Raw genomic sequence first — 14,188 nt, forward strand, 5'->3', positions numbered from 1 at the left:
AGTAATCCGAGCTCTGTGCTATGAGATGGGGGCGGGGCTGCCTGTGTCTCTTTCACATGTAGGCTTAGCTGCGTGCTTACCTCTCCAGCAGCAATCCTCTGAACGGATGACACAGAGCAGCCTGAGTTCCGTGCATCCGAGGATGAGAGCTGCCGAGAGCTGGGCGGGGTATTTAAATCAGCCGGGCGGAGCAACCGGCTAAAAACCTCTGGGGAGAACTATGCACATGCAGCTCTGTATTCAAAATCTGTACAGAACTTGACTGGTTACACCACTTGCGCAATGCCTGCACAGCGTAATTTAAAATTCAACAAAATCAGTTGGGCTGCAATACAAGGAGAATGCTCATAGAAGGTCAGGGCAGAATGGCAAGGGAGTGAGTTCATAAGTCCACAGTGATCTATTTACAATTCTTCCTATTAGCCTTGGGCCAGGGTCGGCAACCCGTGGCTCTTCAGCCTCTTTGTTGTGGTTCCCTTCAGCCGTTGACGGGAGATCCCTGATGGGGGATCCCCTTCCCCCCATAGACACCGTGGAGGAGGTGGATACCCCTTCCAGTGTTCTAATGAAAAAATACACCCCTGAAAAAACTACCAGGGGGTGTGTAAAAATGATCATCTACAATGACATCATCGTTAGGAAAGTTTCACAGCTGTGTTTGTGTATGAATGCAGCATGTACTGCAGCCTTACATCTCTCCCAGTACAAACCTCCATATCTCCTAAACAGTATGTCCTACCGATTTGAAATTTTCGGGGTACACGACGAGACGCTCATAGGTAGCAGTACCCCAAATTTCATCCCCCCACCTTTAACAACTTTTAAAATATGGGGGTAATAATTATAAAAACTAGTTAAAATTGAACATCAGGGTTGCGGTTTTAAAAGTGTGACTAGAAGCCCGAAATTAAACATACAATATATGGACTCCGGGGCCACTTACATAGCAAAGAGGTGCAAACCTCTACCTGTCACAAAACTAGAAATGTCATACTACACTACCCTGTCCCCTTCCCTACTTTGAACCCCAATTTCTCTGGAATGGGGAAAGGTACAAAACCAAAAATGTAGGCGCAAGTGGGGGACACCTGTGACTAACACCCCCTAAAATGTTATTGTTAAACCATCGTCAGAAACTCCGCCCATCAAAAAATCCACCCTGTTACAAGTTGGAGGCATCTAGCACCTGAACCCCAATTTCTCAGGAACTAAGGGCATGGTTCAGTTTTTATTTTTTTCAAAGTAGGCCCACACATGCACACTGCACTTCTGTTTGTTGTATTCTGTTGCTGTAAAAGGTAAATTATAAAAAGATTAAAACTTTTAAAAGTTTATTAGCTGTGGTATGTTTTGGGACTCCAAACTATTTTTCTTTAGTGGAAGAAGGGGCCTTAGACTATACTAGTCTAAGGCTAGCAAATCTGGCCAGTCAGAGAATAAGAAAAAGTCTTTGCTAAATAAATCAGCACCCTTACATGTATTTAATTTGCACATTCAGCTGTTTGAGCTTTTTTTCTCAGAAGCAAACTGAGGCTATAATATACAAGTGCAATATTACACCCAGGAGCAAAAGCGAATTTTCAGACTCACAGCTACAAAATTGGTGTCAGATTTCAATAACTAAGCTTATTCCAGGGCAAAGAAGAGTTACTACAGAAAGAGTCAGTTTCAGCACAGACTTCAAGACATTTCATTAGTGTGTTCAGGAGCATGGGCAGTGGGAAAGATAAGCATTTAGCTGCTTCTTTGATAAAAAAATCTTTTGTTTCTGGCATTTATTTTTCTACAGTTTCTTTAGAATTATTTTATTTATTATACAAATAGTAAGTCTGACAAACTTTAGTGCACTGTGAGTCCTCATTATGTAAGTCAAAGTAGGCAGAGCTATTATTTCTCTTTCAGTTAATTCCCAGCAAACAACGAAAGGCTTTGACTGTCAATATTACGCCTAAGAGTTATATCCATCACCGAGCGGCAGCAGGAAAACCCAATATTGATTTTGTTTAGCGGATGCATTCCTGATTTGTATCCGAGCTTCGTTTCCATAAAAGAAATTGATTTTGATGATAAACCATTTATTCATTGAACTACTCTATCCAAAATCGCTAATGTTGTCCATTGAAGTAAAACTTCTAACCAGAAAATCTCCTGTTCTATCTACAGTGTTCCCCCCAGCCCTACCCACCACCCGGCTGTTTTTGGGGGGTTACTGATGAGATCTACAATTCCTTCCCACCCTACTTAAAAAAAAAAAAAAAAACGGGTTGAGCACTGTACCTAAGTATAAAAAAGTGTCCAAAACAGTGATGCAGGCAGTAACTAGTTAAAAATTATCACATTCTTTACTCTATTAAAACATTTTTTTTGTCTGGAGCTGAGCTTTAAGTTGGTTTCATTTGTCAGTGAGCCACTAACTCAAAACAAAATTCTGTGTGTAATTGTCTTCTGGCATCTTCTTTGTTAAAGCTTGTTCCATGTTAGTGTTTCACCAAGCAATGACAAAAGAAGCAGGATAATTGATCTTTAATATGAAAGAATAAAAGGAAATCAGCAATGGCTCCAAAATTTTGGTCCGTATAGGTTCCTTTAAAAATTACGAATATTTTTAAAAGAGCAGGAAAAGCAGGGTTTTGTGCACAAAAAAAAGGTATTGTATTATATATATATATATATTATGTATTACCGTGTTTCCCCGAAAATAAGACCTACCCCGAAAGTAAGACCTAGCACTATTTTGTAAACCTGCCCTAATAAAAGACCTACCCCGAAAATAAGACCTAGGAGAAAAAGAAAATAAAAGCATACATAAATCAATGGCATAGAGTGATCAGAAGCGGAATTTGAACGGCACATGAGTGATCAGAAGGGGAATATGAACGGCACATGAGTGATCAGAAGGGGGCAATCAATGGAACATGAGTGATCATGAGTGACTTTCAACAATAAATGTGTATTGTAGTCTTCTTCATGATAAAATAAGACATCCCCTGAAAATAAGACCTAGTGTGTTTTTGGGAGCCAAAAAAAATATAAGACAGTGTCCTATTTTCGGGGAAACACGGTATATAGCCCACAATATATTCTTGCAGTCTACAAAATGTCACTTTGGCCCTAATGGCCACTATACATGCAACATCTAACAAATTATGCACATAAATTGCCATATGTATTTAAAACGTGTGAAAACCGATAATATTTGTGTTGAACATTGTACCCAAACGGGTTTCACTCTACTTGGCTTCCTAAGGGGTAGCAGTACGTCAACTAATTATTAATGCTTGCAGGTATTATATCTGAGTTCATAAGCATATATGCAATTTGTTAAAGTTTCATTTCAATATGAGTACAAATATGTTTAAACATGTTATTTAGGTGACAACTAATATAGTGTTAGGTAATAGTACATAAAGATTTAGTATACATCATATATATGCTACATCAGGTACATAGTAAATCAAAAATGGGTACCATATATGCAGAAATGTGTATCATCAAACTTACATGGTCTTGTTATGTGACTCAATATGCTTTTTTAAAGAGGTCCGGAAAGAAGCCCCCACCTTCTTTCCCTCACTTAGATAAAAAACCCACTTTCCGACTTTTGGTAACATTATTACTAAGGAGATTCTAGATTTAGATCCTCGATCCCCACATCAACCATCAAATATTTCAAAACCACAACAACAACAACCACTCACAAGCCTACACAACAACAAGCTCATTACCATAAAACTGCCAGATAAAGGCGGTAATATTGTCATAATGGACAATATTCAGTATGTTCAAATGTGTCTGGACATACTTCAAAACACAGAATGGTATGAAATCATTCATGAGTCAGACATCATTCTGTACTACAAAGAATATTACTCTCTTATCAAAGATGCATACACATCTGGAATCACTGATACTCAAACCAAGGAATTTTTGTGGATAAAATAACCCGTCATACCCACTTTTTACAGTCTTCCTAAAGTCCATAAAAACCTAGCAAAGCCACCAGGGCGCCCAATCGTGGCAGGAATTGAGTCCATATCCTCGAGGGCAAGTGATTTAGTAAATACATATTTAAGACCTTTTTTTATCCAATTACCATCCTACTTAACAGTTACCATCCAATTACTCCAAATCTTACATGTCATGACAGTTCCTCCCAACAAGTAAACTGCACCACTGATGCAGACTTTAAAATTGAAGCCAAAGCTCTCACGCATAGACTTACAGCCAGGGGATACAGCAAAAAACTCCTAAAAAGGACATACCAACGAGTCTCACATGTGAACAAAAATGACCTAATTTCAAAAAAACCTTCCACACAAGCTCAACCAATATTACCTAAAATTACCCAGTTCAATGAGCATCATCCACATTAATTTCAAATAAGTAGGGGACACTGGAATATTCTCACCTCTGACCCCAATATCAATACCATTGTGGGTGACAGACCAAGTGTCACATACAGGAAATCAAACTCATTGCGAGACTCATTCGTTTCAAGCCACTATACTCCCCAATCTGCAAGTCTAGAACAACCCAAAATACATGGAACATTCAAATGTGGTTCTTGTAATCAATGCGAATGGATCCATGAGAATCAAGCACTCCCATTACCCAATGGTACTATACATAAAATCAAAACTCATGTGAATTGGTACTCTTCAGGTATCAAATACCTCATTACTTGCTCTTGTGGAAGATTTTATGTAGGTAAGACGAAAAAAACAATACAAAAACATATATACGAACATGTATATTTAATCAAAAATGGTAAAATAATAACTCCAATTAGTTATCATGTGGGTGCAACACATAAATTTGATACCCAGTGTATTACATTTGCCGTCTTTGAACAAATACCACAAAACCCCAGGGGAGGAGACTATGATAAGAAATTATTACAGTCATAAACTAAGTGATTTTCCCAATCACTTTCCTGGCTTAAATCATGTTTTCAGTTTTAAACTATTTGTCTAATCCAACAATTACACCCAACAGAATTTCTTTTATGATTCACCACCCCAACCACTGGTTAATATATCATTTTATACTACAATTCTACACTTTAATATACCAGGAGTACATTCTTAAATATGTGCTGAATATAGTTCATAATATATATTGAAAAATATTGTATTTCATACATTTTTTCATTGACTGTTAAAATTTTTTTATATATATTTGCTATGTGAAACTTGTAATTTGAATATTATGTATACTGTTACCTATGCCCACTATACTATGTATTATGCTTTACTTGCTGTTTTTAACCTACACCATGGTAATATTCTATTGTTCATATTCATGCTTCATATGTCATACAAAGGCTGTTCCACTTTTCCACTAGGTACCGGGGGACGGAGGCCCCCCAGGCTTGCGTTATCGGGCCGGCCTCTGGGGCTATCCCTAGACGTCAGATGCGTACACGTCGGGCAGGAGGAGGTCCCTGGGACTTTGTCTTTTAAACAGAGACGGGGCCGCAGGGATTCCCCTGCTCTACTGCACGCCAGCAGCCACACGATTGTCTGCTCCAGCAGATTAACCTTACTCCATTGAGCAACAAGCACAGGTTTGTCGAATCCCTATAGCACTAATCTCCATCTTCAAATCAGAGCAAAGGTAACCATCTGTGTGTTAAGTATTTAATGGTCTTTCATTTTAATAATGACATTTTTTTTTATTTATCTCTACTGCTGTTTAGCATAGGTTTTTACAACATGAAGTTAAACAAAAATAATAAAATCATCTAATACTATAATGTCACTATAAATAACATCATACACTGCATCAGACTTGTAAAACTGTCCTTTTTTGACCCACTCCTCCTCTGCAGCCCACAGCAAGTCTAAAAATTTAAATCTTTTTTAATTTGTGAGTTTTTTTACTCACATTTTTTTTTTTTTTTTACCAACACTTTTGAAAGGCACTCTAACACACCTCCACAAAAAAACGGTACTCCAATCTAAGATATCACCGGGTAGAACTAATAGGGCCCCTTTTTGGGTTATGCTGTCCAAATGAGACACATCTGCACTTTATTTTACACATGGTAGTCCTACCTTTCTCATAATCTTCCGACCATAAAACATTACTTTGTCTCTTTTCCGGAAACGGTATCGAGGTACCTCTGGCTGCTGCTGCTCTATATTTTAAAAAAAGCAGGAATATGATTGTTACATACAGCCTCAAGTTTTGCATCCCAATATAAACAAGTATGACAAAACTCACTATTTGCCACATAAAGCCTGCACATTGTCTTGGACAAAAAAAAATTATGCACTGTGTAATTCTAAATTATACCTGCAATTTACTGGTAAGCAATCCTAAGAAAGAAGGTGCTGTGGTAGATGTTATTCTTTACTAGTTAAAACAGACCTATCACTAAAATGTTTACTTTTTATAAAAGGGTAGATAAACCTTCTATATGAAGTAAAAATCTTTTTTTTTTAATCAGTTTAAAAAAAAGTGGAAAGACTGTCTAGACTAAATGTGTGCACAGAGCTTCCTAGAGCAGTGGTCGCCAACCTTTTCAGACCACTAAACTCACAGACTCCAAACCACACATGCGTGGGGAGCCGTGTGTCACTCAAAGGGGTAGAAACTTTCCCCAAAGTGACGTCATGATGCCAGAACCCGCTCACCTCCCTGGAAATGCAAAAAAATATGACCATGCAGACCCATGGATGTGTATCAGGTCTAATACTGATATAGCTGTGTTATCTCTAAGATAGGAATACATATAAATAATAATGGACTAACCCATGACCTTTGTATTGTAGTAAAACATATCTAGTACATTTTTATGCTGTTATGCACCCAACAGATAGAGGATTAAATGTTTTGTGCAAGTCATTATGTCAAATTATTGGGCTTCCTCAGGAACTATGTAACTTAATCAATTACACAATGTTCTTTTAGTTTACTGCTACTGGTAGCATAGAGGTATCACAGATATGTTCTTTTTCATGACACAGTATGATTACTTCTGTTTATAATACTCTTTGCATAAGAGCTCAGTGTCACATGACCAACAGGGTAACTGCCACAAGCTTTTTGCCCCATTTTCCTATGTCAGCATTCTCAACCACATTCCTTCATGTTGTACAAAATTGCATTGAGCGGGCATTAATAATCTTTTTCTATTAGGTATCTGGTTTCTAGAGTAGGGGCAAAAATAGGGTAAGACATGATATGGTTGAAAACATTTCTTTCTAATCAAACCAGATGACAGTATGGGGATGACACTTGCGGGGACGCTGGGACATGAGATGGACAACAAAGTGGAGGCTGCAGGAGATGAGCTTCTGAATGGCTGAGAAAAAGAGCGTATAAAAACAATTGGTGATATGAATAGAAATACCAAGAAATGAGATTCTAAGGAAGAAAATCAATATGGACCACAATGTGATAATGGAGACTATTGCCGATTGAAAAATAGCCCTAAAGTTGCTGTCCTCATCTGCTCTCACCTGATAGGTGGGTCCTATGTATCTTGTATTTTCTGTTCCTGAAGAAGCGGATATATTCTGCGAAACGTGTCAAACCAACAGGGTTGCCTTTTTGTCTAGGCAACCCAGACAGGAATATTTGATAATGTTTGCTTCACTTTTTTAAAGTTTTAATAATGATGTCTTTTTAATGATGGTAAATAAAGTTTTGGTTTTGATTTATACTTTTGCAATTTACATTTATTGGCCTTAAAAGTCCCAGCTGCAGAGGTAATTCCTCAGATTTTGTGTTTTAGTTCAAGTATTTAGGGATGCAGCCTTGTCTGAAATTATCAGGTTAGTTAAACTTTAAAAGTATTTCAGATGACAGTATGGTTACATGGTAAGATCTGATCTGCTTATGATTGGGGCCAAACCATGCATGGCAAAGCAAAAGAGCCAAAGCAAACACCACAATAAGATGTTAGGGTTTAAACACACATAGAACATACATCCTGAAAATATTTAATTCATGCATTTTGTGAGTCACATAAAAGAAAAAAAATTAAAAGGAAGGAAAAAGTTTGTAAATGCACTTGTAAAGTCTCTTGTGCTGCGTTACAATTTAGGGCAGCACATAAAAATAATTAAACATGCATTTTTATAATATGAAGGTGTTAAAAGAGCTTTGAAAAGCAAGCTTAGCATTAGATTTGAGTGTACCACAATAGATGGCACTTGAACTAGTCTATTACTAGTCTACTACAGGATGGTAGTCTGGTTATTCTGATTCTCCTGTTTTGTTGTGTAAAATCTGTGCTGTCATTAACTGTGATATGGTAAAGGGGGCAGACAAAGGTATAAGAATCTTCAGTTTGTTTAGAACACATTTTACATTACCTGTGTAAGTAATAACTAGACTTTAAAGGGTCTTCAAAAAAACTCTAAATTTCCCACACATTAACACTTGGCTCACTGACAACCCTACCACCGTCCATACATGGTTACATCACTCTTGTAAATCAGAATAGTCTTATAGACCAGAGGTGCCCACACTTTTTTGGCTCGCGAGCTAGATTTTAAGAGATCAAGTCAAAATGATCTACCAACAATAAAAATGCTAAACACATATATATATATACATATATATACACACACACACATACAGCAAGTATGACACATAAGAACATTGAACAGACATTGCACCACATGACTATAGTGACAGGAAAGCTACAGTTCACCTGTCATAGGAGAATGAGATACTGCACAAGAAACCGCCCAGCACTGCTCACCTCAGACTGGCCTCCTGCCCTCTCTGCCTCCCACCTCACTCCCCACCGTTACACGGAGCCTTCTCACACAGGAAAAAATCCCCAGTTTTCCCATAGACATAGCAGCCGGCTGCTGGCTAACAGCAGGGAGTGGTAAGGCAGGGCTCTGCGGTCGACTTGCGTTGCCTTTGCGATCGACTGGTAGATCGAAATCGACGTTTTGGGCACCCCTGGTATAGACCAGCGGTCCCCAACCACCGGGCCGCGGCCCACTACCGGTCCGCGGCGGTGTTTTCAGTGGGCCGCGAGTACATGATCCATTATTGAAAACGAAGCGGCACCCAACCACCATCCGCGGACCGGAAGTGGTCCACAGTGGTGTTTGTATGAGATGCCGGTAAATGTACACAGTAGTCTGTGTACAAGCAATGCGAGCACATGACATGCAGCTCGATTGGCTGTCAGATGTCATGTGATCGCTTTGAAGCAGCAGAGGTGCACAGAGAGAAAAGAGACGACGCCAGCGGATGTCTTCTCTTTTCTCTCTGTGCACCCCCCCCCCGGTCCTCAGAGAAATTTCCTTCCGTGAAACCGGTCCCTGGGACCAAAAAGGTTGGGGACCGCTGGTATAGACCATACACAAGGAAGTAGAATCCTACACTTGCACAAAAACTAAAAATGGCCTGACACTATATTACTGTCATACATCCACATTTACGTTTATTTTTTATATAAATGTATGTTAATTGATGCATCCACTTTTTTCATTGTACCTACATACAGTTACAGGACAATCAAATGGAATTTTCATAAGAAAATCAGAAAACAGCCAGAAGTCCTATATATGTATTCTAGAAAAGTAACACACAATTTCAAAGCAGAGGATCTTCATGGCAGATAAATAAATACTGGACAATTAAAAAAATCTACTTACTGGATTGTCTGTATCTCTTGTAGATGATGAAAACAACAATCCCAATAAGGAATAAAGCAACAGCGGCTCCTATCAGGATTCCTGTCCACTGTAATGAAGAAAGAGAAGAGATCAGTATCTTGTTACCATAACATGAGCTTTTCTGTAAAACTAATGCAAAGAACAAAAAAATCGTTTAATTTCAAACCTCTACTAAAATACAGTACCTATAATCTAATATTAGCATGTCAGCTTTTAATTTTCTATATTATACCAAAAAAAAAAAAAAAAAAAAACAGGAAGCCAAGACCCAGGAACAGAAAGCTGCAGCTGCAAGAATGCCACTGGTTGGCAGATTTGGGAAAGGGGGGGGCTTAGATTACCAATAAAATATCGGACAAGGTGTTATCAGTCTCCAGTGCAATAGCTAGAATTTTACTAAAGGCCTTACCATGGTGGTTTGCATTTTTTCTTCCACAAACTGTAGCACTCTGGTGTGAAGGTCTATACCCACAGAAAAGGAAGGCTGTAAAGACAAAGCTGACAGGTTAGAAAATACACACATATACAGGATGTAGAAGAAATAACCACATGCATTAATTGACCTCCAATATTAATTCATTTATATCCATATTCTCCTCTGTACACATATTAAGGAACTGCAGAAGGCTTGATCCAAAAGGAATGTCTCTTTCTTGGTATAACATGTCCCCCATGTATGCCAACTGTTCTATCACCTTCCTTCACTTTTACCGGAACCTAATTTCAATGATCATCCTGGAGAAAGATTTTATTCTGCAGCAGAGCTGGTCTCTTTTTATCCACTATTCTGGCAGACTGACTAGTGTTTCTGTTACGGTGGCTAATATCATACAGCAAACAGCTGCTGGAAACAGACGTTATTTGGGTAGGAAGTCACAGGGCATCACAATAACTGCAGAAGCATGGAAGATTACACTGCCCTACATGACGTTTTTCCATTGGCCAGAGCACTGTGTAACTTTAAAGATCAGGATTAAAATGACCACAATCTTGGTGCACCCTGCTGCAGTACCAAGGTCAATCCCTATCTTATTATTGTGTGATTCTATGTACAACCAAATATTGTATGATCAATTATATTCAGATAACCTACCTCCATACAGCTGCTATTGTCATCACCCATATCTGTGAAGAACAAAGACAATTTGGTTAATAAAAACAAATGATATCATCATTTGCATTAAAGATTGGTGACTCTAGAAGTACAAACGCTCCATTAGAAACACAGTGAGGTAAACATTTTGCACTAAAAATAAAAGAACGTTTTCAAATCTGGGCACAATTTGAGATTCAATAATGTATTTGCAGGGAGAGTTTTGTTGGTTTTAAAACAATGCCTTCTGTAGCAGTGAAACAGAAAGCATGATCTGACACTGGACAAAATGTATTCCACTTTGTGAAACACGGACTGAAAACCTATATAACATTTACACATGGTAGGGTGCGATTATTTCTGAGGTATCCACCATATTGGTAAGACTACCTTTACTTCCTGCGGCGTCACCAATAGAGGAAGCAAAAAAAACTCTCCTTAACAGGACCACCATGGAATAGTGATGATTAACGCGTACCTATACTCACAAAATCACCTTTGGCTTATGGATAACATAAGCCAAAGTTATATTCATCCAAATACTTTTTTTTTTTCAACTTGCTTTTATCTTTAAACATTAAAAATGAGTTCTAGCCACACCACCAGGTCTCTCCATCGTCTAGGAGGTGAGGTGCAATCTGGGAAATGCCATCCTTGGTGAGACTGTTTCTAATCTACTCCCACTGCCATAAATATGCAGATTTGCCTGAGACTTTCATGTGGAGTGGGTGAAGGTCAGGAGAGGAATAAACCTAAACTTGCCAGTCACAACCTGGCCACTTTTAAAGACTTCAGAAATCATTAAATATTGCATGGATACAAGCTGACCCAGCCAGTGCCACCAGAAAGACTGGCATTGTAGTGCAAATAAGTAGGAAGAGAATATTAACTGAAAGACTAGTTTTTGAGTATAGTTCCTCTTTAACTATTCCTGCTACATCCAGATATATACTATAGGTGATATGTGAAAAGGATCAGTTCAAATTCCACAATAAAGCACAATAAAATCCTTAGTAGTAAACAGATCTATTTGAGAAATGTACTAATGAGATACTAGAAGTTGATTAATCTCCCAAAATAAATACCACTTTCCCAATCAAAATCCTTCTAGGTCAGTAACATTTTGGATAAACCACATTATGCTATATTGCCCTTTGCCTAATTAAGTAAAAACCCTACAGTATTCTCTCCAGAACTGTTCTTCTGATGTGTTGCGGGGAAGCTGTATCCAGATGATCAAAATTGGGCAGGCAAGACACAAAAAAATTTAGTATATCTCACTGCACACAAAGCCAAGCCTGAGCATTGGACAGTCAGGCTGCTACTGAAAAGTGCTGGGTGGTGTGCCCGGCTAAAAGGGGCTGGGGAGAACATTGCCTAGAGCAGTGTTTCCCAGCCAGGGTTCCGCTATAAAAGTGGTGCCCAACCTTTTTTCAATTGGAGGCTGCTGTTAACATTGAGATATAACTTGCAGCCCACAATGCAAATAAACATAAAAAATGTAGGTAAAAACTAGAACAGTTTTAATTTAATTTAAAATTAAATTAAATTGAAATATTTCTCCCCTATCCTGAGAAATTAGGGTTCACAGAAGGTAAGAGGCCAGCTGTGTGTGACAATATAGTACTGTATAACAGGTATAGTGTTATAATGTATGTGATGGCGCTGCAGCAATAACATTTTAGGGGAAGTTAGCCACAAGAGTCCCCCACTTATTCTACATTTTAATATACCTACAGCTCTTCAAGAGAAATTGTGATTTAAAGAACATAAGAGGACAATTATATGTAACAGGGCATAATGGTAGGACTGATAAAATTTTATTGTGTGGGGGTTAGTCAGAAGAGTCCCCTACTTATCCTACATTTTACTTCCGCTAGTGTTAAAGAGAAATTGGGGTTCACAGAAGGTGGACTGGCCAGCTATGTGTGACAGGGTAGCGCGGTATGACAGGTATAGTTTTTTGTATCTTGTGATGGCACCATAGTGGTGAAATTTTAGGGGGAGTTATCCACAAGTCTTGCACTTGCAGTTACATCTCCCTTTCCCTACAGAGTAATTGGGATTCATAGAGAGTAAGGGGATAGCTATGTGTGACAGGGTAGGCATGAAATGATTAGTATACCATTTTAAGGGAGGGGGGCACAAGGAGTTTTGTGAATTCTATTTTTTCATTATAGAGGACTTAAATAAGAGTGTTTACTATTTACATTCTAAATTCCTGTATGTGTAGAAAATAAGGAGGCTCCAGCTTGGTGATGGTTCAGCAACTTCCATTTAACTAGGTATTCAAAACGATTGAAGCATAACATCCTCATTATTGTTGTACAAGTGGGACCACATAAGAACTTTTTGGAAGATTTCTAACATCTTTAGGGCAGTACATTGGGGAGAGAGAAGACAGGCTTGATGTGATCTTCCGAAGGATGGGCATCAAATTCCACACTAAAGCCTACTCCAATAACTTACAGAATTCATGGATTGGAAGAAATCTAATTTCAGCTTCCCTAAAAATAAGTTGTTCTTCTCTCCAGTGGAAGAAGCCATTCTTTGGAGACTTTCTGGTACTTTTTAGCATTCCCAGGACTGAAGGTTTTTTTACCCTTGTTGTTTCAATGGTTTAATGGGCTAATTAAAAAAGAAAATAGCATTGGTACCACGTGAGGAGGTGCAAGCTTAAGGGACACTAGCCTTTAAAATGTTTTCAACTTTGCAAGAAAATTTATGATACAGAAAGAACAAACTGAAAAAAGAGGAACTTGTCAACGTTTTGCATAATACCTAATTAAAACCACAATAACCAAACAAAAAGTAAAAGAACAAAACAAGGAGCCAATAGTGTGAACTTGTGTCAAACTGAAATTGAATCACATTCTTGGGATTACATATTAGAAAGGTTTTGTTTGTTTTCAGTGAGATTATAGTGGTTCTGTACAGCTGTAAAGTTTGTAAATCTGAAATTTTTGAATTTCTGAAATTTGAAATACTGTTTTTGTGTATATACATAATATGTTTATATATATTTATTGCACTTACACAATAAAAAGAACAAACAAAAAGGAAATGTTAAATATGATCCTTTATTATCTTAACGTATTTAATGTCAGCACAATATGATGGTATATGGTCACAGATATTATAGTCTGTCTAAGAAACTAAGTAGAGTAAATGCTTAGTTTTGCTTAGGATTGTACATGACTATAACAATATGCCCGTTTTATTATATATAGGGTACATGTTACAAGAAATTACCTTCCAATTGCATCTCAGCCACTGCAACCAATCCATCCAAAATTTAGGTGTAAATTGGAATTAAGGCTCAGGCTCTACAGGACACTTTTACCAACAACACGTATTACAGTTTCTCTATCCAAGTATAGAGGGCACTAAATGAATGGGGACAAGGAGATTGTAGTGGAACTGCGGAGGTAATCTGCAGTCCAGT

At 38.1% G+C, this 14,188-nt stretch overlaps 1 protein-coding gene across 8 annotated transcripts in view; it reads right to left on the minus strand.

Moving 5' to 3' along the window:
* PNPLA7 (patatin like domain 7, lysophospholipase) overlaps positions 1-14,188 on the minus strand; it is a 265,796-nt gene that overhangs the window by 240,464 nt on the left and 11,144 nt on the right. For all 8 annotated transcript variants that reach the window (XR_011923221.1, XM_072429361.1, XM_072429360.1 and 5 more), the window contains 4 exons: positions 10,744-10,775; positions 10,060-10,134; positions 9,630-9,717; positions 6,057-6,139 (listed from right to left, as the gene is read on the minus strand). Coding sequence is in view for 7 of the 8 variants with exons in the window: in XM_072429361.1 (XP_072285462.1) it covers positions 6,057-6,139; positions 9,630-9,717; positions 10,060-10,134; positions 10,744-10,773 (276 nt within the window). In the remaining variant the exon portion in view is untranslated. The remainder of the gene's footprint in view (positions 1-6,056; positions 6,140-9,629; positions 9,718-10,059; positions 10,135-10,743; positions 10,776-14,188) is intronic.

The sequence above is a fragment of the Pyxicephalus adspersus genome, chromosome Z (assembly GCF_032062135.1).
Source record: "Pyxicephalus adspersus chromosome Z, UCB_Pads_2.0, whole genome shotgun sequence".
NCBI lineage: Eukaryota > Metazoa > Chordata > Amphibia > Anura > Pyxicephalidae > Pyxicephalus > Pyxicephalus adspersus.